A 25,932-nucleotide genomic window follows, 5' to 3' on the forward strand; every position below is an offset into this window, starting at 1 on the left:
ATATATATATATATATACATATACATATATATATACATATACATATATATATATATACATATATATATATATATACATATATATATATATATCTACACATATATCTACACACACATATATATATATCTACACACATATATATATATACATACATACACACACACACGTATATAAATCTATATATATATGTATACGGTGTATGTATGTATGTATATATACTGTATATACCATAGGATATAATAGACACTGCTCTAACGTCATTCAGCCAACTAATGTAATTGAAAGGTATTTTTTGATATATGTACTGTATATATAAGCGACACGGACATTAACGCTACACATTGCCTGTATGTTTTTGTTGCGACTTCACCTTACACAACCTCACACATCTGGGAAACGTTACACAGAAGGACCTGCGTCGTTAACAGCTTTGATGATTCCTCTTACATAAAAACCGCGGGACGCCACCGTGGAAAAGGTCTGCTTGTCAGTGCCATAATATAAACAAAGACAAAATTGATTTGTGCAAGTGCTGCCGTCATTTCCCCCTTTGAACCTTTTAAAGGTCACCCATTGCCTGACAGCCGGCTCACTGCTGACTGGTGCGAGAAATATCAAGCAGACAGTGGGAGTCATGTGCCAGAGCGAAGCTTCAAAACTTTATGCTACATAGAAAAATTAATCAAAAACGTGAATCCAATACAAACTGGTATTGGACTGGAACAGAGAGCTCAGCGATCCAAGCCAGTTCAACCACTGGGAGCTAAGATATAAACCCCCAGGATTATCATCCATTTCGCCGACCACAGGACAAGGACAAGGACGGCGTGGACATTCCAGTTAATTCCAGAAATTTGTGAAGTACAGAAGCTTTGTTTGAATCTCGGGGAGCTGGGACTTCAGCGGCAGTACTTGCGCTGCTTATTCCTCAAGTTTCTCTTCAGTGACATCTTCTCAGAAACCCAGATCAGTTGCCAAAACTAATCCCGCATTAAGTGTGTGTGGGAAATTTCACGGTGTTGAATGTGATTTATCAAAAAAAAAGAAAGAAAAACAGCCTGCAACACTCAAGTGTCCATCTCAAAAATCTTTAATAATATCACTGACGAGCAACTGGGATCTGAAGAAGACCCAAACTGAGGAAGACTTGGTGGAAACGTGTTTGTGTTTGGTCCTTGGTGCCTGTCAGAGAGATCATTATTAAAGATTTTTGAGATGGACACTTGAGTGTTGCAGGCAGTTTTTCTTTTCTTTTCTTTTTCCTATCGACTTGTTGGGTCTTGCCCCTATTTTATATTTCTACTTGAGAGAGCGTGTTTCTATCTACTTTCTTATGTGATTCATCACCTGAAATCAGAGCTGAGAAGGAGTCACGTGTTCGCCAAACTGTGGTCTAACGCAGGCGTGGCCAAACTATGGCCCGGGGGCCATATGCGGCCTGTTGAGCTGTGGCCAGCCAGACTTGAAGAAATTATATTAATAGTCAGTCAGTAATAAAATAGCTTCATTTCATTCATTTTTCCAGTGTTTTAAGAGTCATTTAAATAAAGAGCCAAATACCATGGGCCTTGAAAGAAGCTGATTTTGTTGTAACTTTGATTTTGCTCATTTTCAATTGACACATAATTTCTGCATATCCCATGATATAGTTTTTCCTCCTACGAGGCTCATCAAAACGCTTCCATCCATCTGCTCCAGCTCCGGCCCCTCTGTTGAATTTTAGAACCCAAGGTGGCCCACCAGTCAAAAAGTTTGCCCCCCCCGGTCTAACGCATGCTCTCTCGCATCAAGCACCAAGCACCAAGCAGACCTCTCGAAGAAAAGAGCCACTTTGTTTGGGTTGTGCTGCTGTTGGGTTCAACAGGAACCCAAGAGCAGCAGCAGCAGCAGCAGCAGGAGCAGGAGCAGGAGCAGGAGCAGGAGCAGGAGCAGCAGGAGTAGGAGCAGCAGCAGCAGCATCCCGGAAGGAACAGATGTGTGTGGAAACAGTCACACAGCAGGCGGGCGGAGAAAAGAATGCCGAGTGGTGGATGGTAAAACGTCAGCTGGTCTCTCAAATCCCATCATCATCATCATCATCAATGAGGGCTTTGAATTCCTGAGCGAGTGCAAAGAGAGAACCGTCGGCTCAGTCCTGCTCATTTCACCTTCCTGTTTGTTCTCGATGGGTCCAAATTGATGGTACTGCGTGTGGAATGTTTTTTTTTTCCCCAGCCCTGCAGCCGCTGCATCTCGGCCTCATGTTTCTCACATCGACGTGCTGAAAATCAGTGTGTTGGAACCTCTTGCATCAGTAAGTGGTTGCACCATTGTTGCTGTGGGCTTAAAGAGGAGACACCACCACAAAATTCTCCACCACTGCAGTGTGTGAAATACATTCTGAATAACTGACTGCATGCATGGTCTATTCAATGCACAGTTAATGTGTGCGAGTTATGAGAATGGTATAAGAAGAAAAAGAAGAAAAAGATGCTTCCTGGATCTATTATTATTATTTATTTATTTTTTCGATTTTAGAGTTTTTAATGTTTTTATGGAGTTATTTAAGAAGTCCAGGATGAACGCAAGCAGAACAAAAGCTATTGCAGATGTGAAAATTTGAGGTCTGTCTGACACTGCTGACACGGCAGTGAATACTGGAAAACTCAAGAATTTGGTGACTCAACCATCCATCCATCAAATGCAAACAAATGAGTAAAAAAAAATAAAATAAACATGAATGTTGTATAAACATAAAAAACAAGAACACCAAGTAGACATCTCACCAACAACAGATTTGACTGAGAAAGAAGCAATTATCGAGGTTCACACATTACCATGTGTCTTCATCACAAAACCAAGTCCCGCTCTGGAGTTGCAATTTGCTCACTTTTTCAGAATGATGTCAATCCTCTCACTCAAAGAAGAAAAGACGGGCGAGGGCAGCAGGAGCCGCATGGTGAAAAACAGTTTTTGCAGAGAGGCCCAGCAAGAAAAAAAACCCCAAAAAATCCCAAACCTTGGCTGCAAAATGTGTCAAACTCTACACGTCAGTAGGTTTTAGATCACTGTGGTTCTTCATCTTCATCACAAATCTCTCTGTGCAGTTTACCTTTCCTCTTGAAGGCTGGACTGATGAGCACCAGCGGGGTGTTGACCTCCGGCTCCGAGGAGCCTCCGTGGCTGCCAGTCTCCGACATGCCGTGGTCTCCGCACAGCACCAGCAGGTAGGGCAGCGATCCGTCCGACTCCTGAGGGCGGCAAATGCCAAAGTTAACGGACTCGGATTTCCGAGAGGGCAGCGCACAAAGCTGTGAAGCGTGTGAATTATTCACGCACGGCTACAAATGAACAAAGAATAATTAATCACACAGACTGGAAAACTGACCCGCCCGCCGTGTTGTTGACGTGGCTGAGGGGAAAGCTCAAATGAAATGTTTTTTCTTTGTTATTCACGACTTTCTACATAGAAGATATGTAGTGAAGACATTAAATATATTAGCAGGACATACAGAATAATGTAGCAAAGGGAGAAAGAAAGTTCAATAATTAAATATATTTTCTATGAAGGGTGGCGGCAATTTTGAAGAACCTAAAATATAAAACGTGTTTGAGTTATTTCACACTTTTATTTTGTTGACTACACAATTCAAGATGTTTTCATTCATAGTTTGGATGCCTTCAGTGTGAATCTACAATGTAAATAGTCATTAATATAAAATAAAAAAACATTACATGAGAAGGTGTCTACAAACTCTTGACTGGTAGCATAAATTGTTTTACATTTATATTTCATGTACTGATATAAAACCATGGTAATGATTAGAGTCATTATCATTACAGTAAATACAGTGATAACAATTCTATTATAATAAACATTAAGGAGTTGCAGTAAACTAGCCAGAAAATAAACTAGCCATTGATCTATGTGCCAATTTCTGGGTCTGAAATAAAGTTGTATTACTAAAACTCCAGTGATAAAAGCTCAGCGATAAAACACAAGAAAAACTACTAATACTAAATAAGCATACAACTAATGTGTATGATGATTTGAAAGCGATCGCTTGTCCCGTGAACCTTGGTCATCTCCTCAGGCGGCTGGTTTCAAAGTCAGAAGACCTTGATGGCTGCGGCTCAGTCAGCTTTAGATTTCAGCTTTGAGTGGTGAAGAGGCAGAAGGGCCCGACAGCAGGAGCACGAGGCCGCACTCTGCTTCACACTCCACCGTACCACTACGTTGGTGACATTCACTAAGTGTATTCATCAGTGTATTCATTCGAAGAGTTGACCAAAAGGCCATGACTTGCCATGACTTCCTGGCCCCGTTTTATTGAAACTTTATTGAAGCGGTTACTTTGCTTCCATGCAAGATTCTCTTTCAACCTCACCGAGAAGAACCTTCCACAGCTATAAGGTGATTAATAAACATGATGATTGATGCTTAAAAAAAAAAAAAAAAGAATCTTACTACACATTCTAGTTGGCTTTAAAAGAGTTGTTAGTTCACTGCCGCACTATGCGCACAAAGTAACACAATCAAAGGGCGTCATTTATTATTAATGATGGAAAATTGAATCCTGTGAAGCAAAGTTTAACCGACAGGCTGGCAGACAGACGGAGCGCTGATGGCTGAGGGCTCGGGCTAATTCTGCTTTGTAGTCGGGAAGTTGCGAGCAGGAGTTTCCGTTATCCGGCAGGAACGGCTGCTTTGTTGTTTTAACGGGGGAAAAATTTGTTGACACGTCGGAAAATCTCCCCCCGCCATGATGTCTGGCGAGAGGGAAATCTCCCAGGGTCACATCTAACAAATTCCAAAGTCACACGGCCCCACCGCTGAGGCGCGAAAACAATGCACAGCACATTTGCATGATTTGCTGTTATTCATCTAGTCAAGCAAGGAACGTACACGCGGCACCAGGGTCGATCTTTGTGCCGAGACGAGGAGCTGCGCCGAGGGAGGGAGGAGAGAGAGTCGAGGACTCTGGAGGGACGAACAACAAGGAGGAAATCTGAACTGAGACAAAGTTCATTTCCAGCTGACGGAGAGGAGAGCAACTTTTAATAATAATAATAACACGGAGGGTCGATGTGCTTCCCTCTTCATTTTTCTGCTTCATTACTTTGTTACAGTGCAGGGCATTAAATTTAAGGATAGGTATATTAAAGTTCTGCGATTTGTTAAATAATAATGATTATATTCTGCAGTTTCACTTTAATTCGGCATGATTTTAAAAACCTTGCAAGACTGCTGGATTCCCGAAAGGTCAAGTTTGCAATCTGGCGGGGCCCAGATAGTCACAATAGTGTATGACTAATCAGCGTCGGCGGAAAAAGAGGACTTGTTCAAATACATGTGGATGTATAAAGTAACTTTAGATTATTAGATCGCAGAAGGAAAAGAAGAAAGAAGAAAAGATCAGTCTAAATCATGAATGATTTTAATTGCCAAATCTTCATGTTGTTTCCCTATACCTGAGGTGGGATGTAATTGAAATGTATAAATGTTTTTAATGCTTCATTCTAAAAACGTGACAATGGTGTCCGTTTCTATAGCCAACGAAAAACACCGATAATATTTCAGTGGTGCCAGACCACAGCTACAGATACATGAAACTATAGATAAGCCTTTGGTAACTTAACACGTTGAAAAGTTTAAGTTTTGACCTCCAGCTTTAACTCTTGGAAAAATATCAGAAGTTGAGAACACGACATTAACATGACAATATTCACGTCAAGCAATCTAGTTCTGCCACATATTACGTGTGCCTGCAATTCACTCAGCGAGGAACAAAAGCCTTGCCGCCTTCGTTGCTCGCTAGCGACCGCAGCAGAAACCAGGGAGCCGGAAGCTCCTCAAGGCTCCTCAAGGCTCCTCAAGGCCAACACCAGCCGGCGTCACACGGAGCGGCAAGTGTCGTGTTCACGACCCCCCGGCCTCACGGACCAAAGCGTTGAACGTTTTCATCCATCGGCAGTGCAGGAAAAAAAAAAAAAAAAAACAGGTTTGAGTGTTTAACTATTTTTCTAAGCCTGTAACCAAGGCTGGAGGTCTGTGATTCTGCTCCAGGGCCACTTCCTGCTTTGTTGCCTTTGAAGGGCTCTACTGTGTAACTGGACAAGCTACTCAGCTGTGAGGCAGGAATGAAAGGTAGGGAATGCTTAGAAATGACTACTGTGTGGCGGGAAAACGTTTGGGACATGTTCGCTAAAGTTAACAACAGCACTGTTTAAAATGTAAGGAAAAGGAAAAAGGAAAAGATTTGTGAACCTATTGGCGATATCTTGCTAAATGGCAGCGAAGAGTCTCGAGCGTCACACATGGTAAGATCTTATTTACTTGAAAACATTAGCATGTGTTTTCCATCTGTTTTTCTAACACACGCACACAGACGCAAAGACGGATGGTTTCTTACTTCACACTCAGCCAGTGGACGGTGCAATTATTTAGTTATGTAAATAATAAAAGTGTCCATATAAATATTTCTTTTTTCTTTCTTATTATTTACAATTCATACAATTTTTTTCTTATTCTCTCTGCACTGTAAAAGCTGTCATAATTATTCAAATTTCCTCAATGTGGGATAAATGAAGTTATTTGGTTCTATTCTATTCTATTCTATTGCTTCCAACCAGTTCGGTCATTCTGACCTCTGACCCCTGACAAAATCAAGGCCACATTGTGCACACAACTAGACGGTTTCTCTTTCGGACATCACGTGACCCCGAGAGACGGCTGGGCGTGAAAATCCATTTGCATGCCTGATTGCATTTAGTTGCTGCCATGTGACAGGCTAGTTAGCTTTTTGTACAGACGTGAAAATTGGATTGAATAAACCAAGCCGCGAGTTAGGGTAAAATCTTTTGACCAGACAGTTTATCTGTAGAAACAGTAGGACCTCAGCCGTTGAATGTTTAGTACAACGGTTGACACGAGTTTTTCTGCTCCATTTAACCTCTATGGGAACAGATCTTATCCAATCAGTCGCTCCAGAAGCAAGGACACAGAGAGCTCAACGCGTCCTTGTGTACAAACACACGCACAAAGATGCAAAGACAGAGTGTGTCGAGTGCGTTGTGAATGGGGATGTAGTGTAGAGTCGGGACTTGACAAGATAAGCTCTGTTGTCTCCAGGCTTTTTCTCTCCGAGAGGACGGAACATCAGTCACAAAGTCACAGAGAAAACAGGCTTTCGTTAAAACAAGATATTTCGGTCAAAGTCTTTGCTAGTTGGTGAAACACAAAGTCTGAGATTAAGCGCTTACTCGGGGATTAGATTTAACTTTTTCACCTCAAACGGAAAATAAACAACACTTTATCCTCGCATTGCGAAACCTTGAGTCCGTTTAACTCACTCCTTTTAGACACAAGTCTGACTTGGCACCTTCGTGACTTTGAGGTTTTGTGGTGCAGGGGAAGCGGCTACAGCAGCAGCAAGAAAAAAAAACAGCAAACCCTGAAGTGCAAGTGCAGGCAGACAACATGCAGATCGTGCGTCTATCACGGTGCAGTGAATGTAACACATCCTCCTGCGACCCCCCCCCCCCCCCAACCCAACATGTTAGAAGCATGCGCCAATCAGAGGAATTGCACTTGTTTTCATGCGTGCTTCTAAGGGATCCCCTACAGAGCCACGTTTATTTTTAGGGCGCGCCGCTGCATCGAAAAGCCACAGCCGCAGCTCTCAGTAATGTGACTGATGCAAGACTTTCAAACAGGTTTTGATTCAAAGGGCTCACGGGGAGCACGTGCCGGTGCTGCCGCTGCACAGATGTCACAGCGCACCTGGAGAGACGGGATTCAACGAGACAGAATTAATGACGAGGAGGGGGAAAAAAAAATGCTGAAAAATGTTGGTAGGTATCCGCGCGGGAACCTTTGCGGCACAAAGCAAGGAGGGAGAGTGTGCGTGTTGTGTATCAGCGCGCATCTCTCCTGCTCTCTTGTTGACATTTCAGAGCTGCAACACAATGAGAGAAGGGAGGAGGACGATGCAGGCTTTTGTCTGGCGTGGCATGACAATTGAAGTAAAGGCGCGAAACACGAGTAAACAGCAGTGCAACAATGGCTATCAACACTCACTCACACGCAGGGCCGAAGGGGGGAAAGAAAAAAAAAAAGACAAAACAGCTGCCGGGCCACAAAGAGAAATCACAGCCCAAAAAATCTGCAGTCTGATCAGAGACATAATTGAAGATAGCAGCGAGGATAAATATCTTAATATCTTATTAAATCTGTGGCGTCGCCACAGCAGATAACACGCAATAACATCTGGTGACAGCACACACAGTATCTGTGTAATTAAATAAGCATCAATAATTCGGGGCAGCTATAAGTTTCCATGATAAAACTGCATGAATACATCAACTACTGGCCATTAATTGCCATTTGCATTTTTCATTCATTAAGTCAAATTACCCGCGATGGAACAGCAGCAGCAGCGAAAACCTTAAAGAAGACGTCAGTGTTGGGAATTGTCAGATGAAAGACTCCAACATAATGAAATGAATAATAAATAATGAAGGGCAGCGTGTTTGCATCATTCGAGGCAGGCATGAACAAAACAACAAAATGAGCAACAAATGTCACGAAAAAACACCACTATCAGAGTGAGCAATGGGACAAATTATCTGCATCATCTTGCTAATAGGAGCAGCCATCGTCTACAACTCGCCATCACTTCCTTTTTTGTCATCTGGTTCTTCCTCTGATTTTTTTTTTGAGCAGCTTAGAAAATTCACTTCTTGCCCTCTATACCCATAAAGGGAAGTGATGCACTGAATTCTTAAGACTGCCTACTAGAGTTTGGCGAGATGAATGAGAAAGATTCCAGAGTTGGGGTTTGAGCAATCCAGATTTCGTGCAAAGTTTGCAAACAAACAAATATAAACACAAAAATCTACTTACTACTGCTACTACATCTACATTCAGAGTAATACAATGAAAGCAAAATAGACCGATACAAAATCTGACATAAAAACTTTTTTTTCCCATAAGCTACATTTTCTGAGTTAAGGAAAAAGAACACTAAAGCTCGTCATCTTCTCTTTTTTTTCTGCAATTCCACTCAACCAAAGTTTTACTAGTTTGACTAAAGTCCTAAAAGCCTCAGTGGGAGGTGTGACACTGAAAGTTTCTGAAATGGAAACATTAAAGAGATACTAGCGACAGAGCTGACACGTGAACCGTCGGCCATGAGATTTTTTTTTTTTTCACCTTTAAAATGAGAGCGCTGTGGATCTTCTTCAGGATGTCGTCCATCTCCAGCAGTTTGGGCTGAATGAGGGAGCTGTGGGGCCCTGTGATGTGGCCAATGTGATCCAGGCCCAGGTAGTGGAGGATCAGGACGTCCCAGTCGTCCCTCTTCAGGGTGCTGTCCAGGTGTCGGGTCACATTGTTGTCAACCTACGTGGAGACACAGTAAAAAAAAAAAAAAAAAAAAAATTCCGGAATCAAAAATAATGTGGGGGGAAAAAAAGGCGCACATTAATTGATGCAGAGGATTCCAACCGATAGCCAATTAAGGGGAACATTATCCAAAAATCCATCCGGCGTGAGAGCAAACTGACACTGAGCTGAAAGGGGCTTTGCCCACAGCCGTGACAGAGCCTGATGATCGGCTCATTATCAGCGGGCAAATATTTCTGAGCAGATATTTAGCTTCATCCCACGTCTCGCGTAAAGGGCTCGGAGTGCGCCGCTACCAATATTCCCGTCTAAACAAGAACAGATTGCAAACAGTCCCACAGTGGGTTTGGAGCTGCGGCACACGGAGCAAACTGATGAGCACTTTTTATGTGATCTCATCTCCGAGCATCCCAGACGGATCAGCCACGTTCCGTCTCTGTAATGCCGAGCAGCCGAGACGCGACGCAGCGGCGGATGCGTTGTTAACACGCGTTTGTGTGGCAATAAACACCAGAAGAAAGAAATGACATGTTACTGCATCAGACTGTTGTGATGTACTGTGCAACCTCGTTTTCATCCAGGTGAACTTTCAAAACAAGGGCACGGATCCCATCATCACCAGCAGACACAGAGTCTGAAACCGAGAAGAAAAGGCTCCCGCTTGGTTCATGATGTAGAAGCTTCTGGTGCAGAATGGTGCACCCCACCCCGGTGGAAAACTTTCTTCCTTTCAGATGTTCCCTTTTCTGAATTGTACAGAATTTATTTCACGTAGTGGGGCGAACCTCAAATCTTGTTACATCCCCATCGCTGCTTTTATTTACCACGTTGCCTCATGTGAATGTGACTGGATTTGTTATATTTAGTGGTGGTTGGCACACAACGACAGTCTGCTACACATATGTGGTTTAGTACCAGTTTGAGTACCAGTTCTGCTTCCAACACTTTGCAACACTTGGGATTCAGCTCAGATGTGATGTCGTGCTACACTGTCCAAGAAAACCATGTTGGGTTACAATTGTAATATGCAATTGTAGTTTCAGTTGTTACTCTGTCCCTGATTTTTATTATTTTTGTACTTTTTAATTTATTTTATTTTATGTCCTATTGCTACTATATTATACCGTTTCAGTGACTTTGAAGCTATCTGGCATGAGAATTTCCTCCGGGATTAATAAAGTTTATCTTATCTTATCTTAACCTGCGACCAATCCTAGTTACAGGTTGAGGAATGGGAACGTTGTCCCACAGCCACGTTTAGCAGGCTGGTACCTGTTAGTTACGTTGGTAGGTAGTTACTTGAAAGACTCATTTGTTCAGTGTTAAAGATGTAGCCGAATCATCCCTTCCCCAATACAACAGAGTCAACTGAACTACTCCCCCCCCACCCACCCACCCCCCGACACTATTTCGGGAACCTCACTGACTCCTCAGCAGTGGTTGACAACTTGCAAAAGGGAATTTGTTGGAAGGTGAAGATTATCCGATTTACATTCCAGAGTTCATGCTAACAAGGTGAGAGAATTGACTCACAAGGAATCAATTTGTGAATATTCAGAGGGAACACATCACTCATATCATTACGAGGGCCTGATTTTTTATTTTTTTTTGCACTTACCTCGGTGTAGTCGGACACAAAGAAGGAGGTGGTGCCGTCGTGCTCCATGAAGTGTTTGGGGAAAAGTCGAACCCAGGTGTCGTCGCCGTAGAAGATGATCCTCTTCCCCGCCGTCTTGGCCTGCCAAATGAGGTTGTCTTCCAGCAGCGCGGGAGAATTCAGATTCATTACCACATCAATGAATCCTGGGATGCTGCCAGTGGTGATGGCCTGGGGACAGATGGGTTGTTGTTTGTTTTTGGTCACTGCACTTTGAACAATGATCAGCTCAGCAAGAGTGATGCTGCGCACTCTTGAGAGTTTCAAGAGTCGTGATGCAACTGGTGCAGATAGATGCCAAAGCACAATGTTTAGGAAATCAATGAGTCCGTTGTTAATTATAATAAATAAATGAATAACAACATTGACTTTATCATTAGTTCTTCATTTGGCTGGAGGAGCAGTGGAAGCCAAAATACCTCCTACATCCACCATGAAACTGAGAAAAAAAACCCAATGGAAATTGCCAGCTGAATCGTGTGGATTGATATTTATTAAAAGACACGGTTGCTAGAGATTTCATCATGGAATCTGTAAAAACCGTCAACAACAACAACAACAACAACACAACTGGCCTCCACTTGACAGACCAGGGAAAGCGTCTGGGGGATGGCCACACCAAGGCCATGTCTTGGGGCGCTGGAGGAGATGCATGGTTGCAGATGCTGGCAGGAAACAGTGTTATTTAAACCCCATACTGGCTGCCTGGAGCAAAGCCCTGGCGGCCAAGAGGTGCAAAAAAAAAAGAGAGAAAAAAAAAAGAGGGAAATCAGAAGTGACCAGGCTTTATTATTATCATGTGGAGGAAGTGGTGTTGGCTGAACCTGTGGCACTGCAGAATGAGCAACTCTGAAAGTTCATCCATTTTAATTCAATGTGAGGAACCGGTGATGTTTTTTTTCTTCTGTATTTAAAAAAAAAAAGACAACAGTATGGAGCAGCTGGTGCAATACTGCAAGACTACCTGTGTTTGCCCGGCTTAAAGTGTCAAACCAACAAAGCAGCGAGCAGCCAAGTTTCACATGGACAATTGGTTTTGTCACTTGCCTGATTGACCCGGCAGGAAACTGAAGCTGGAAAATGCGAGCCGGTAATTATGTTTCACTTCCTCTTAATTGTTTAGGTTGTTTGCCGGCAAGGATCCCGGTTCCTGCGGGAGACGGTGGTTCAAAGCTGCGCGCTCGGCTCCGGCTTCAACCTCGCCCGTGGTCTGGGTTTATTAGAGGAGACAGTCTGATCAATGAAACCAATGATCTGGCTCAAACGCTTTGCTGTCAGGCGGAGATAAATGCACGTGGCACGTGGCTGTACGGGCGGAAAAGCAACAACTTTATACGACGGTTGAGACGGGAGGAAGGAATATTAACATTTCTCCCAGATGCCAAAAATAAATGAAAGCGATCCACGCGCAAGTCGTGGAGGTGTGTGTTAGGGCTGACAGCGTGTCACCTGCCTGAATGTCAGATCTAACTGCGGCAGGGTGAACTGACAGGGGGGAGAGTCGGGTTGGGGGGGTAGGGCGTGTGTAAAGGTGCCGCAACAGATGAAAAGAGGGCTGCGACTTTTCAGTATTGAAGAATGAAAAGGTGTTTTTGTTGACTTGCTAAGAAAAAAATAAAAACGCTTCTACTTAAATTTTTTTTGCATCTCTCCTCTCAACTTTGAAAACTGAGCGTGGGAAATAACTGACATGGCAAGCATTGCCATATTTCGGAGGTTATAGTTACTAAGGGTTAAGGTACTGTAGCTCGTTGGGGAATTCACCTTGCGACTCACTTTGACAATCACTTTGACAATCTAACAAGTCAAGAGTTCCAGCATTTTTTTTATATGCACATCATTGCACGAGTATATTGTTTTTGTAGAGGGTATGCACTGTTTTTTTTTTATTTTATTTTACATGTTGCTGTGGATGTGTTTTTCCCCCCCCGGAAATTGTTTGTTTTCTTCGCATTTTTCTTCTCGCAGGTCGGCACAACCAAAGGCACAACTTTCACAAAATTGAACTGGTCAAAAGTTGAAAAAAAAGGTAGGATACTGGATGTAGCAACACTGTAAAAGACAAATCAGCAAAAAATAATCTTGCACTACAACCAAAATACTGTGAAGCTATTGCACTGTGGGCCGCTCTGGCAATCCCCACTGCTACATGTAACCCATAAATGTATTGTGTGTGTGTGTGTGTGTGTGTGTGTGTTGGCCGGCCACCCTATTCAGAGCAGAGCCCTCGGTGCCCCTGCTGTTACTGTTATGATTCACTGCATTCATTGTCTGAATTTGCCAGCGCTGTAATGCTCGCTGACCGCCGCGCCGGGAGAGCGCGCGACGTTCGATCGGCCACGTGTGAATTTCAAGAAGGCGGGACGAAAACCAGCTTCCCGTCTCTTCGCTTTCAAGGTTAGAAAGACAAAATACACTGGAACCTGTTAAATCCACTGGGACAACGCTGTGGGGTTTTACAGAGGGCCGCTTGTCTTCCACGTTCAATTAAAAATATAAAGAAGAGATGGAGAACTGGTTGAGCGAGTGAGTGGGTGGTGCTGTGTGTGCGGGGGGCCGGAGGAACTGGAACTTTATTAGCAGTGTTTGGTTTAATGTGTAAATGAACGGCTGTGCCACAGAGGGACGATGATTTAGCTGCCTGTGTCACAGCAGTTAACTGGGTGCAATGCGGTGGCGGTGGGCAGTGAAAACAGGCAGCCCTGGTTTCTGCTGCCACCTATAGGCGGGGACATAAAACGTGATCGTGAAAGCGTTAAAGTCGGCTGTGGTTGTGGTCACACTAAAGTAATGTTGTTGTTTTTTTAACTTTACAAGGCCGCTGCAGGTGTGCCAAAAAAAAAAAAAAAAATACAGGAGTGCAACTGGAAGTGTGCGGCCGTGGAATCATTGATGTTGCTTCAAAAATAAATCCACATCTCGTTTTATTACTAATCATCTTGAGTTTTGGCATTGGGCGAGTAATTAAAAAGCGCACTGCAACTGCTCAGCCCCATAAATGTGATTAAGGGCCTTTTTCTGCAGAGCCTATAGATGTACTCGTGTGTTCCTGCCAAGCCAACAAATCAAACTTAAACATTTCCGGATGACTAGGAAGGTGACATTTTCAGTCCTCTCCCTCCTATACAGTATGTACACCGTGCACGGCAGATATGCCGCGCCATTAACGACTCGACCCTCTGCCTCCCAATTAAAAAAATATACCCTGTATGTGTTTATTGCAAATATCGCCGCCATCGATTCACCTCAGCTTACCAACAACAAATCTTTGAGGGGATTAACGGCTGTTTTTCCAAGGCTGCTTCAAGGCCATTTCTCCCCACTATCCCAGCACCGCGCTCTAAATCTCGGGGATTAAATTAGAACATCTGTCTCCCTCATCTTTACACCAGCGCCCCTGCCCCACATAACTGTTGACCTGCGCCAACGAAGAAGAAGAACCAACTTGAGCGGCGAAGGCAGTATTTCTCATGAAAGAAGCCCATCCACTCACTGATAAGAGCACTGAGATGGCTGGAAGCTTCTCTCTCTTTTCAGGATTAATAAAGTGGATCATTTGGAAAGCTTGTCTCCACAAAAGAAACAAATAATAGAATCAAACCGAGCAGCAGAAAGTCAAAAGGCAGGCACGTGCGCTTTCTTTCTGCTCTGTGTGCAATATGGGACTCAAATATCTACGCAATGAATCAACTTAATTTAAAACAATACGTTTCATTTGGAGACTTTTTGAATAATACATATATATATATATATATATATATATATATATATGTATATATATATATATATGTATATATATATATATATATATATATATGTATATATATATATATATATATATGTATATATATATATATATATATATGTATATATATATACATATATATATATATATATACATATATATATACATATATATATATATATATATGCATATATATATATATATATATATACATATATATATATATATACATATACATATATATATATATATACATATATATATATATATATATATACATATATATATATATATATATATACATATATACATATATATATACACATATATACATATATATATATATATATATATATATATATATATATATATATATATATATACACACATATATATATATATACACACATATATATATATATATATATATATATATATATATACACACATATATATACATATATATATATATATTATCTCCACAGGTAAGGAATTAATTAGATTAGACAGTGATTGCTTAGCACACTTAACTAAATATAGCAGCACCTGAGGACTCTGGGAAAATGTTTCTCTTATCACCCCTATTGATTGTATCTGTCTGTGCAAATTTTAAAATGAGTCATTTTTATTATCTGTTTCTCCTCCATATATGTTTCTATGCTGTTTCACATGGTTTGTGGCCCCAACTGAACTTGTGAGTGCTGAGTCAGGAGGGGTCTCTTTCTTCAGAACCATGTAAATAATCCACAACACATTGTGGAACTCCAGCAGCAGAACTTTCCAGGGTCCAACTTGTCACAGCACTTCTTTTTTTTTTTTTCTTCCTACCACTGAGGCTGAACACTGAGTTGAGTGCAGCTCCTGCTTGGCTGACATTCCACTGCAACTGACAAAAAAATAAATAAAAAAATCTGGTCCGACACTTTAACCAGCACGGTGTCAGTCTGCAGTGACAAATCATTCTCCTCCATCAAATTGTCCACAACTACTGACAACATGCAGACTCTCAGCTCACAATAACGACCAGCTGTCATCCGTGGAAGCGTAAGACATAACAGCAACACCCAAATGACTCAGTGCTCCCCCCTGGTAAGTGTGACATATGTGACAAGGTGTTTTGAAGACCCCCTAATGGCAGTTCTAACCCTGCACAGTTAAAATTTATTTCCAAGAGTTTGTTCTTATTCTTCTCAGTCTTGTTTTTATTATTGATCAAATGGTTGCAACAAAGGTACCGTTGGCTGCCCATTGGTGTGCAAGTATAAATGTATAAGTGGGTGAATCAGCGGCTTTGTAAAGCGCTCTGGGGTACAGAGAAGGTGCTTATAAGCACTATATAAGTTAATCTACGGTTATTAATATTATAGGAAAAGGAGAAGAATATTATAAGTATGGCATATATACCATGACCATTAAAATGAAACATTCAAAACGCAGGTATCAGGTCTCACTATATTATTATTGAGTTAAAAAGCAATGTAACAGCCAAAGTGATCACCAAACCCAAAGAACATCTCTGTACTGTACTTTAAACTGCACAAGTCATACTTGTTAATGTGAATGTTCTGTGAAAGACCATTGCTTACAATAGTAACTGTTGGATGGAATAAAAGTAATTTAAACTGAAAAAAAAAACTAAATATTACACAAACAATTTTATTTTAATATTATTTTGCCAAGAATAAATACTTTGGTGCTGATTTTAAAAATGAATGATGGGCAAACTTGTTTTCACAACAACAGCTCTTTCTGGCAGACTACCTGCATGAGAAGGATGACAAAGAGGGCCTGACTGTGAGATCTTACCTTTATCCTGGGCATGGTGACAGTGGGAGGTCTCGCTTTGGCGACGTAGCTGTTGGACGAGCCTCTCTCCACCAGGTGCCTGGTGTAGGGCATGTACATGCGACCGCTGGGTCCAAACACAAAGTCCTCTCGCAGGGCATCCACCAGCATGATGACCACCCGTTTAAAAAGAGGCTTAGGGAGTCGAGTGGAGTTGGGAGTGCCACCTGTAATATAGAAGCACGCAGGTAAAAAAAAAAAAAAAAAAAATGTTTATGGCAAGTTCCGGTGCTGGGGAACAGGAGAGTACTGCCTGGAGGCGGGAAGGCGGTGCGCGAGCTCAGCTCACCTGTCAGTGGCTCCGCCGGGAGATCCGACAGCTTGCTCTTGGATGGCAGGGAAGACTTGACAGGCACGGGGAAAAATCCTCGGAGGAAAAGGGCAACGCCGACCACTTCACATATTAGGATGAACGTGGCGAACACTGACGAGCGTACTTTCATATTGCCGTCTGACGGACACTTTTAAGAGGAAAAGAGTCGAGCAGCAAAGTAAACTTGCTAGCTAACCGCGTACAGGATGCACGTCCCAAAACACTGATGTTCTGAATTGAGATCTGTACTTTTCAGACATACGCGCTGACAGTCGACATTTTAGAACGACGCTTGCCTCGTCGTGTTAGAAAAATACGCCCATTCAATATTTCGTGGCTCTACCTCGAAATAAACCCCTCAAACAGTGAGCGCTGTAGCCGTTCATAATCGACTTCCGCGTTACAGAGCAGAAACTACGGATGGGACTCAGGGTCAAATAAGATCAGAGGCGTACCAATGTACACAGACCTGATAATATACAGACAGAGAGGTTTCCTATGTGCCTTGGCACTGTATGATAAAACATTAAAAAAATATATTAAAATAAGGATTTCAGTTTTTTTTTCCATTTTCTTTATATAAACATATTATACCACTTCAAAGAGTCAAATGGCAATTAGATTGTAGTGTGATTCAATTGCCATTGGTACTCGTAAGCCAGCAAAAAAAAAAAAAAAAAAAAAAAAGTTCGATGAATATCATATTTAAATGCACAGATCGATCACACAATGTGGTCAAGTAATCCTAAACCTCAACTTCTAGCTTGTGTGTCGCACCCTTGCCATTGTTCCGTCCCTGCTGCCATCTAGCGGCGACACACGCACACACATTTTATGTTCAAAACAGAATATATCATCTTCACTTTTAGATTTTTTTTTTTTTTTTTTAAACAAGATTAAAAAAAAACAAAAAAAAAAAAACACTCATTAATTTAAATTCAGAGTTCAATTCAGCACAATTACAGCAACAATATTCACTTTATTTAGCCCTGGTTGCATTTGATAACACACTGTGATACTTTAATCACAGACGAAAAACACATTTATACTATCTCTCTTTCCTCTTGAGTACATTAATGAAGGCGTCTTTTGGAACTTCCACCCGTCCAATGAGCCGCATCTTTTTCTTCCCCTCTGTCTGTTTCTTCAGCAGCTTCATCTTCCTCGTTATGTCACCTCCATACTGCCAAACACAAACATTTATTGTCCTTAGTGTTGGCTGCATTTGTCATTTGACAGAAAGAGAAAAACAGCTTAACTTACACATTTAGCGAGAACATTTTTTCTGAACGCCTTGATCCTGAAACACACATGTAAATGTTTATTCCAAACATTCTGAAAACATGTTTAACTACAGAGTTTACAATGCAGCATATTAAAAATGCTCTGATTCACAATGTTGTACTTACGTCTCTCTTGCGATGACCCTACTTCCAATGGCAGCCTGCACAGCGATCTCAAACATCTGCCTCGGGATGGAGTCTTGGAGGCGCTCACACATGGCTTTGCCTGAGCTGTACGCACGGTCTCTGCAGAACAGAAGGTACTCATCAGGAATAACAGATGGAACATTTGAAATGGACCACTTTAAGGCTCACGGGATAATTCATGAATCATGAATTTTTATTGTTTATTAGCAGTTGTGTGGAGGGGTCTGTTCGATTAAACGACAACTGTATATTTCTGTGCAGTAGGTGGCAGTGTTGTCTCTTGAAGTTGAACTGAACCGGAGAAAAAGAGGCACAGCGACATCGATCTGCTACCGTTGTAATTTAACACACGGCAGAGTAGATGGCCAGACCTTGCAAATATTTATATCAGAAACACAATAGTTGTTGAATTCTTAACAACTTTTAGTTTGACCTCTGACCTTATAGCAGACACGTTTCACTGAAGGTTCAGCTCTCCACGAAGAGACATTTTATTAAGCAATAGCTTTAATTAAAAAAGGAGAAGACCGTTCAACGTAATTCAACCTCAACACAGTGTGTCAGGCATTGTCATTAAATAAACACATAATACACAATAATACTGAATGAATGATCATTCACGAGTACTCTACTTGTGCACAATTGTGGCAAGCTCTTCGACAGGTCGCCCGTTGAGCAGAATGTCCATCTTGATCAAATCAGCCGCCTGGTAGCCTGCATTCTCATAGTCGAAGCTGGGGCAAAAAAAAGTTTAATGTTTCACTCATGTCAGTAACGTCAGTAAGATTTAAAATGAGAAAATGCACGTGGATAGACGGCTGTGACATCAAAGGGAAAAGGTTTAATTGCTCAGTGGCTTTTCCAAAGATCTGAATGCTTGACTTGCATTATTCTACCATACATTAACAGTGACTGAAGTGAGCAAAAGACACAAATATGCATATTAAGTGTAAGTATTTACAGAAACATAGCTCGCTGAGCATCACCTTGCATATCCAGAGGACATTGACTTCAGGAGGTCGTAGAAATCCACGACGATCTCATTCAAAGGGAAGAGATACTTCATCATCACACGCTGGTCGTCAATGTACACCATGTTCTTCTGGACGGCTCTGCGATTCTGACAATGACACAGCAGCATGAGGTCACTTTCACCTCCACCAGTCAGGCTTTTTGTGACCTTCACCATTAGAATGGGATCCTGGGAATACGGTGACGAATCCTGATAACTTAAACTCAAAGGTTTTTTCAGACAAACGTGATTAAAATTACAAAATATGAACACAAAAAATAGCTTTTTCTGGTTAATTTAATGCTCTGCTTACCAGACAGAGAGACATGATCTTGCCAGTGTAAGTGTCAGGAGATAGGATGGTCCCCAGCACCATTGGCTCCAAGTATTCCGACACAACTGACTTGTCCGGGAACTGTGCAGGATTGACGATGGTTATCTCCTCTTTGCCATATTCCTGCAATGACAGCAAGAACATCTTACGCTCCAAAAGAGCGCTAAAAGAGTACAAGCCTCTGGATAAGTAATATCCTGCAACTGCGACAATATGCGTAAAAAACAAGAACTTTTGTGACCCTTTTTTGCCAGTGGTGTGAAAATAAAATTAACCTGTGACTGTTATTAAAGTTGATTTAATTGTGTTTTCACTAACCCTAACTTCAGAAAGTGTGGCAGCATGAAGCGCCTGTTACCTTAATGAGTTTGGCTGAGGAGAGCACAGCCTTGTAGGGCACAGTGGGGGCCGTCACTATAACAGAGGCGTTGTACTCCTGCTCCAGTCTCTGATTAAACACCTCCATGTGGAGGAGACCCAGGAAGCCCAGCCTGCAGGGGGGACAGGAAACACTTTTGGCTCAAAAGGGTTTGGAAGGAGTTCTATAGGAGAGTCGCAGTTGTCAGAGTCAAAGAGTGCCGATCCAAATGATCTCAATCACACAAAGCAGCACTATCCTGTTTGATGAAGTTGAGAGTCGGAGCGGTTTGTTGCCTGGCCAATAACAGGTTGTCAGGGAGCTTTGTAACTATTTTTATTTATTTACTTACTTTTGTTTCAACTTTTTTAACCCCTACTTATGAAACTCTGTACTTAGTGTTTGAGTTATCTATTCCCCTTTTGTACCAAGGAAAGAACAAAATCATAATGTGTTACATCACTTTGGAACACAGCACAGTTTACCGTCAGTAACTGCCAACCTCTCCGATTTGCTTTTGGAATGAATATCATCCAAAAAACTATGGCAAGTCGATGCATCCCAATATTTCCAGAAATCAAATACTTTCACGCCTTTAACAAAAAGCAGAACCTCCTCATGCATTTTGGAACTTTTGTCATTAGTGCAGCACATTTACTGACACTCCAATCCACCCCCCCTTTGTTGTATGTTAGTGATTTCCATTCACAAGCTCAGAGTGTCACCCTCACCTCCAGCCGGCTCCCAGAGCCAGGCTGCTGTCTCTCTGCACTGTCACACTGGAGTCATTCAGGGTCAGCCTCTCGATGGCGCTGCGCAGCGCCGGGTACTCGGACTGGTCCATGGGATACATGCCTTGAGGGACGGAGAAAACAAAAGACCGAGTGCACTTTATGAAAGGGGGAGAATTCATTTACTTGGAAAGCACTTACTGTACGAGCGAGTCAAACAACGTGCGCTGAAGGGATTTCATGTTTGACTGCACGCCCAGTGACTCTGCTGCGGTTCACAGCCAGCGCTCAGTTACGCAACGTCTACGCTGGCGCCTCGGATTCCGTTCGAATACGGTTTAATGTGAGAGGAACGGGCAACTGAAGAGGAGGGAGGTTCCTACCAGCAAACACCATGGGCTTGGCAGGTTTAAATCCAGGCAGGGCCTCCACTGGCTGGTCCTGGAGGTAGAGTGTGTCGCCGATCTGGGCCTCTTTCACATCCTTCATGCCTGAAATTATGTAACCGACCTGACCCGCAAACCTGCGTGACAAAACATGGTAGATGTGGAGGAGACAAAGAAATTCAGGGAAAGAGAGAGTGCTGCAGGCTGGACTCATATTCAAAGACGGCTGTAGTGGCTGTGACACGATGCACTTTAAAAGTTCTAGTGCAGACTTAAAGGTCCAGTGTGTCAAATTTGGCTTGATTTTTCTTTTTTATATTGGTAAAAGCTTAACACACTGCCCATAAATACATTAATAAAAGTGCACATTCACAGTATAATAAAAGTAATTTGGTTTTCCTGCCTTTAAAACTGTTCTCATAAATATAAGAAAATACATAGATCAAGCATCTTGCTCATAGTTAGCTATCATCTTTTGCCAGCATTTTTAAAGGAAGCCCGGTACTTAAGGAAGCCCACCTCAACATGAAATGTGCTGTCAGGCGGGCTTCCTTACATCCCGGCTTCCTTTAAAATTTTAGACACTGGACCTTTAAATGGGAATCAGTAAAGATCATGCACAACTTTCACAGAAAATAGGTAGAGGAAACAAAAGATGGCTTATAAAGCCCCCTGGTGGCTCAGATTGGGGGTTACGAAGAGGAGACGCAATTCATTTGAGGGGAACGTCCCACTTTTGCCTCTTTCCCTTTTCTGGTTCAGCGAGCCGTTGACCTCAGGTGGAGGGCTGCTGCCTGACCCACTCATGCAAAATGACTGGAGGACAACATGTTCTGCTTGAAACCTGAAGTAGACGCAAACCTTTGCAATTAAATACAGAGTTTAAAAAAAAAAAAAAAAAACACTGGGTCCTTTTCCACAATCATTTCAGTGCCTGTGAAGGCTAAAGCTTTTGATGTTTCATTTGCTCAGCACAGGCCTGAGATTTGGTAGTAAGCTTGTATGATGTCTAGTACACAGGCAGTGGCCACAGGGAAACAACTTGTATTCATTTTTCAATATGAGTAATGTTCTTCCCATGTACATTATTCTTTCCCTTTGTCTGCCTACTTTATGCCATTGTCAAAAACAGACTTTGCTTATTTAGTTAGCAGGAGGTACTTTTAACTACTTGGTTTGAAATGTCAGAAATTGTGAAACTGCAGTAAAATATATTACTTTCTTTTAATAACTCATGCAAAAAATATAAAAAAAAAAAACAGCCCCCTTGGTGGTTTGCAGTAGTAGAAATGAGAGTTGATGTGGAAGGATGTCACATACAGAGTCTGCGTCGGCTGCTCATCCGGCCGCAGCAGCCCCAGCTCGTTGACCTCGTAGGTTTTGCGGAGATGCGCCGACACGATCCGGTCGCCTTTCCTGACCCGACCTCCAAACACAGCGATGTTGGCCACCACTCCTCTGTAGTGGTCGAAATTGGAGTCAAACACCAGGGCTTTGAACGGGTCAGCAGTGCTCGCCTCAGGCCTGTGGGAACAAGGTTAAAAGAAAAAAAGAAAAAAAAATCCTGACGACTCTGAGGCAGACATGGTGCATGTGAAAAAAAAGAAAACGGAAAAAAAGCTCTTACGGTGGAATTCTATCGACTACGGCTTGCAGAACCTTTTCAACGTTCGTGCCGTGTTTCGCTGATATCTGTTAAACGAAGTGGTACATTTAGAGAAATGCCTTAGATGTGTGTTTAAAAAAAAAAACACCTTGAAAATACTCCCACTTACCCAGATACACTCTTCTCTTGGAATATCAAAGAGCTTCTCAATCTGGGACTCTGCTCGCTCAGGATCAGCATTTTTTAAATCAATCTATGATGAACAGGCCACAACAAAATACATTAACTGAAGGAAAAACATTATCATCATTATTATTATTATTTTTTTTTAAATAACAGTTAATCCATAACATATGTGCCTGCATTTACCTTGTTGATGACAGGGATGATCGCTAGCTGGGCCTCGAAAGCCAAATAGAAATTGGCCACCGTCTGGGCTTGAACCCCCTTCAGATGGACACAAAAGGTGAACAACTGCTCACCTGCAGCATGTGCAGCCATAACGATTTAGTTATCACAACAGGCTTTGTACCTGATTGGCGTCGACAATTAAGAGGACCCCTTGGCATGCAGAGATCGACCGAGAGACCTCATAACTGAAGTCAACATGACCCTGCGGAGAAGGAAAGCTTTAAATGAAATACACAGATGCAGATAGACATTTTGTATGCGCTACTGTTCCGGTTGAATAGGCACACAGAAACAATTTTACTTTAAATTAAAAGAGTGACAACACAAATATTTAACTGGAGAAGCCATTAGCAAATTAAGCCTTAGTTTGACATTAACTGATGGTGAAAACGGGCTGAAGTTGAGCCACATTCCCTAAAATAGTGCGCTGAGTGAAACAATTAGAAATCTCTCGTTAACAGGTGTCCCCTTAAGATGATGAAGCGCTCACTGGTGTGTCAATGAGGTTCAGGAGGTAGCGCTGCCCCTCATGGCTGTAGAAAAGAGAGGCTGTCTGAGCCTTGACTGTGATGCCCCTCTCTCGCTCCACCTGAAGTTTGTCCAATACTTGTTTGTTCTTGTCCGTCTTCGTTATAGCACCTATTTTGACAGGGACACACATCTATTAATAACACAGCATGTTTGGCTGCATGGATGTAAGCGTTTTTTTTTTTTTAAATCAAAAACGTCCATGTTGTACAGAACGAAAAGAACATATAACAATTATGTTTTTCTATTAATAAATGGAAATATGCTATGAGATACCCCACTATGTTACATATTGGACGTTTAAACTGCAATGTTTAGGTGCTCACTGTTAGATGACATAAGCAAAACAAACACCTGCTTCTTATTCAAAGTTTATTTCAGTTCAAAAACGTCAAACTACAACAATAGATGGATAACTGCTATACTCCGTAGAAGTACTTCTGACTAGGTATTAATTGCTCTGTTTAAAAGAGCTGTAAAAGACATGCAAAATAAATAAACTGGCTTAAAAACAAACAACAACCAGCATACAGATCTGAGAATAAATAAGTACCAAAAAAAACAGCTATACTTGTGAAATAAAAAAATCTGCATCACCTGTCTGAATGTCTGACAGGTGATGCAACTTTTGATTTCAACAACAGTACGCCTGCTTTGTACACCATGAACACCACGTCAGACAAAATAAACAGACCTGTCATCTCCAGCAGCCTGTCAGCCAGAGTGCTTTTTCCATGGTCTATATGAGCAATGATGCAAAAGTTCCTGATTTTGTCTGCAGGAAACTTGGAAAGGTCCTAAAGGATAACGGAAAGACGCGTGTCATCGTGTAATTATCACAGATACTGGAGATTTACATACACAAAAATACATGGTCTTTAAAACATAGCAATAACATAGTTGTTCAGCACTGTCTTCGGTCAAATATTAACAATATCTTTAAAATAACATGATATCAACTTTTACCACACACGATCGCTTTATAACCAAGAGTGTTTATCCCACCTTATCTGTCTGAGAGCTCATCGTCCTGACGCTGCTGGACAACACGGGTGACCTCTTCCTCCAGCAGTGTCTGACCAGAGTGTAAGTCGTGTTGCACGTCATTATTTTCCTCCTGCACATCTTTACCTGGAAAGCTTGCCTCAGCTGTGCTTCGCACAAACGCCCCACGAGCGAAAACGTCATGTTTTCTACTTGATGTCAAGTCATGCCAGTCGTCATAAGGATGAAACACTGAGTAATTTTAGCTAGCAATTTTGCTAACAAGTTATTTCGCGAGCACTAGCACGTTTCTGCATTCTCGTGTTTGCCGTTTTCCTTTCGTAGAGTCGACGGTCAGGTTTAACGAGATAAGTGACATTTACACGGTAAACAGTCCTGAAATAATCCGGTACATGAGTTCCTAGGGCGCTGACATCTTTGCTAGCAAGCGGGGTCAACCGCAAAGACTTGTGGGAAATGTCGTTGACGTCTTTTCGAAGCAGGGGCGAGACAGAAATAACATAGAAATCTACAATTCTGTATATCTATCTATCTATCTATCTATCTATCTATCTATCTATCTAACTTAAGTGAGGGGGAAAATTAAATATTAATTTGAGATTTCTTAGTCAATGTTCAAAATAAAGTTGTAGTTTGCTCTCAAGTTATATTTTATTTTCAGGTACCCGTAAGACTATAAAAGTTGATTACTGCAGTTTAATTTGGATAACTAACAGAAATGTATCATTGTGTTACTATGAATCCACATCCACATGAAATCAATAAAATATTATTTATTATTATTTATGAGTCCGGAATAGAAATCCTTGAATTTATGAGAGACCAATCAACCATCAAAATGACTAGTCTCCCATCTTGTCAGCAGCTCTGCGCTGAATACCTCACATCCATCTTATTGATTTGTGGTTGGCCAAAGCCTCAGAGCAGATGAACTCAGTCAGCGTTGGATTGAAAGGATGGAGCTTTGCGAGGAGGGGACTTCACACTGGGCTCAGAGCACATATAAGGCTGGAAAATGAAACTAGTGAGCTTTGCATTATAGCTCAGCGCCTTCAACAAGGGCTATTTGTGGCCTTTACTGACACACTGGTGATAATAGAGTTTGGACACAATGAAACAACCCTCAACAGCAAATTCTGCTCTTGCAGGACCGACCGGGCGCTCATTCACGCTGTTATGATCACAC

At 41.9% G+C, this 25,932-nt stretch overlaps 2 protein-coding genes across 2 annotated transcripts in view; both read right to left on the reverse strand.

The window, feature by feature from the left end:
* The window catches only part of pigg (phosphatidylinositol glycan anchor biosynthesis class G (EMM blood group)), a 62,847-nt gene extending 45,451 nt beyond the window's left edge, over positions 1-17,396 (reverse strand). Inside the window, exons 1-5 of the mRNA XM_076043389.1 lie at positions 16,922-17,396; positions 16,594-16,799; positions 11,004-11,213; positions 9,194-9,382; positions 3,092-3,230 (exon numbers count right to left, since the gene is read on the reverse strand). Coding sequence (XP_075899504.1) covers positions 3,092-3,230; positions 9,194-9,382; positions 11,004-11,213; positions 16,594-16,799; positions 16,922-17,075 — 898 coding nt within the window. The 5' untranslated portion in view covers positions 17,076-17,396. The remainder of the gene's footprint in view (positions 1-3,091; positions 3,231-9,193; positions 9,383-11,003; positions 11,214-16,593; positions 16,800-16,921) is intronic.
* A 510-nt stretch (positions 17,397-17,906) lies between these two features.
* Positions 17,907-25,186, reverse strand: guf1 (GTP binding elongation factor GUF1). The gene is made up of 17 exons (XM_076043479.1): positions 24,747-25,186; positions 24,436-24,538; positions 23,704-23,852; positions 23,335-23,415; positions 23,172-23,249; positions 22,972-23,055; positions 22,824-22,888; positions 22,517-22,720; positions 21,194-21,333; positions 20,811-20,934; positions 20,080-20,212; positions 19,701-19,844; positions 19,362-19,495; positions 19,008-19,109; positions 18,355-18,474; positions 18,209-18,245; positions 17,907-18,128 (listed from the first exon to the last, which is right to left on the reverse strand). Exons 1-17 carry the CDS (start codon positions 24,927-24,929, stop codon positions 17,994-17,996), a joined length of 2,016 nt encoding a protein of 671 aa, XP_075899594.1. The 5' UTR covers positions 24,930-25,186; the 3' UTR covers positions 17,907-17,993.
* Positions 25,187-25,932: the final 746 nt, after the last annotated feature.

This window comes from Nelusetta ayraudi, unplaced genomic scaffold (genome assembly GCF_046127955.1).
Source record: "Nelusetta ayraudi isolate G7.1 ecotype Tasmania unplaced genomic scaffold, CSIRO-AGI_Nayr_v1 ptg000075l, whole genome shotgun sequence".
NCBI classification, from domain to species: Eukaryota; Metazoa; Chordata; class Actinopteri; order Tetraodontiformes; family Monacanthidae; genus Nelusetta; species Nelusetta ayraudi.

Excerpts from the sequence above, each read along its gene's own strand:
- guf1 (XM_076043479.1), bottom strand. The coding sequence starts at position 24,929 with ATGACGTTTTCGCTCGTGGGGCGTTTGTGCGAAGCACAGCTGAGGCAA. Across the intron at positions 24,539-24,746 it reads TGAGCTCTCAGACAGATAAG|GACCTTTCCAAGTTTCCTGC; the intron begins GTGGGATAAACA and ends GTTATCCTTTAG. Across the intron at positions 19,845-20,079 it reads CCTCAGCCAAACTCATTAAG|GAATATGGCAAAGAGGAGAT; the intron begins GTAACAGGCGCT and ends CTGTCATTGCAG.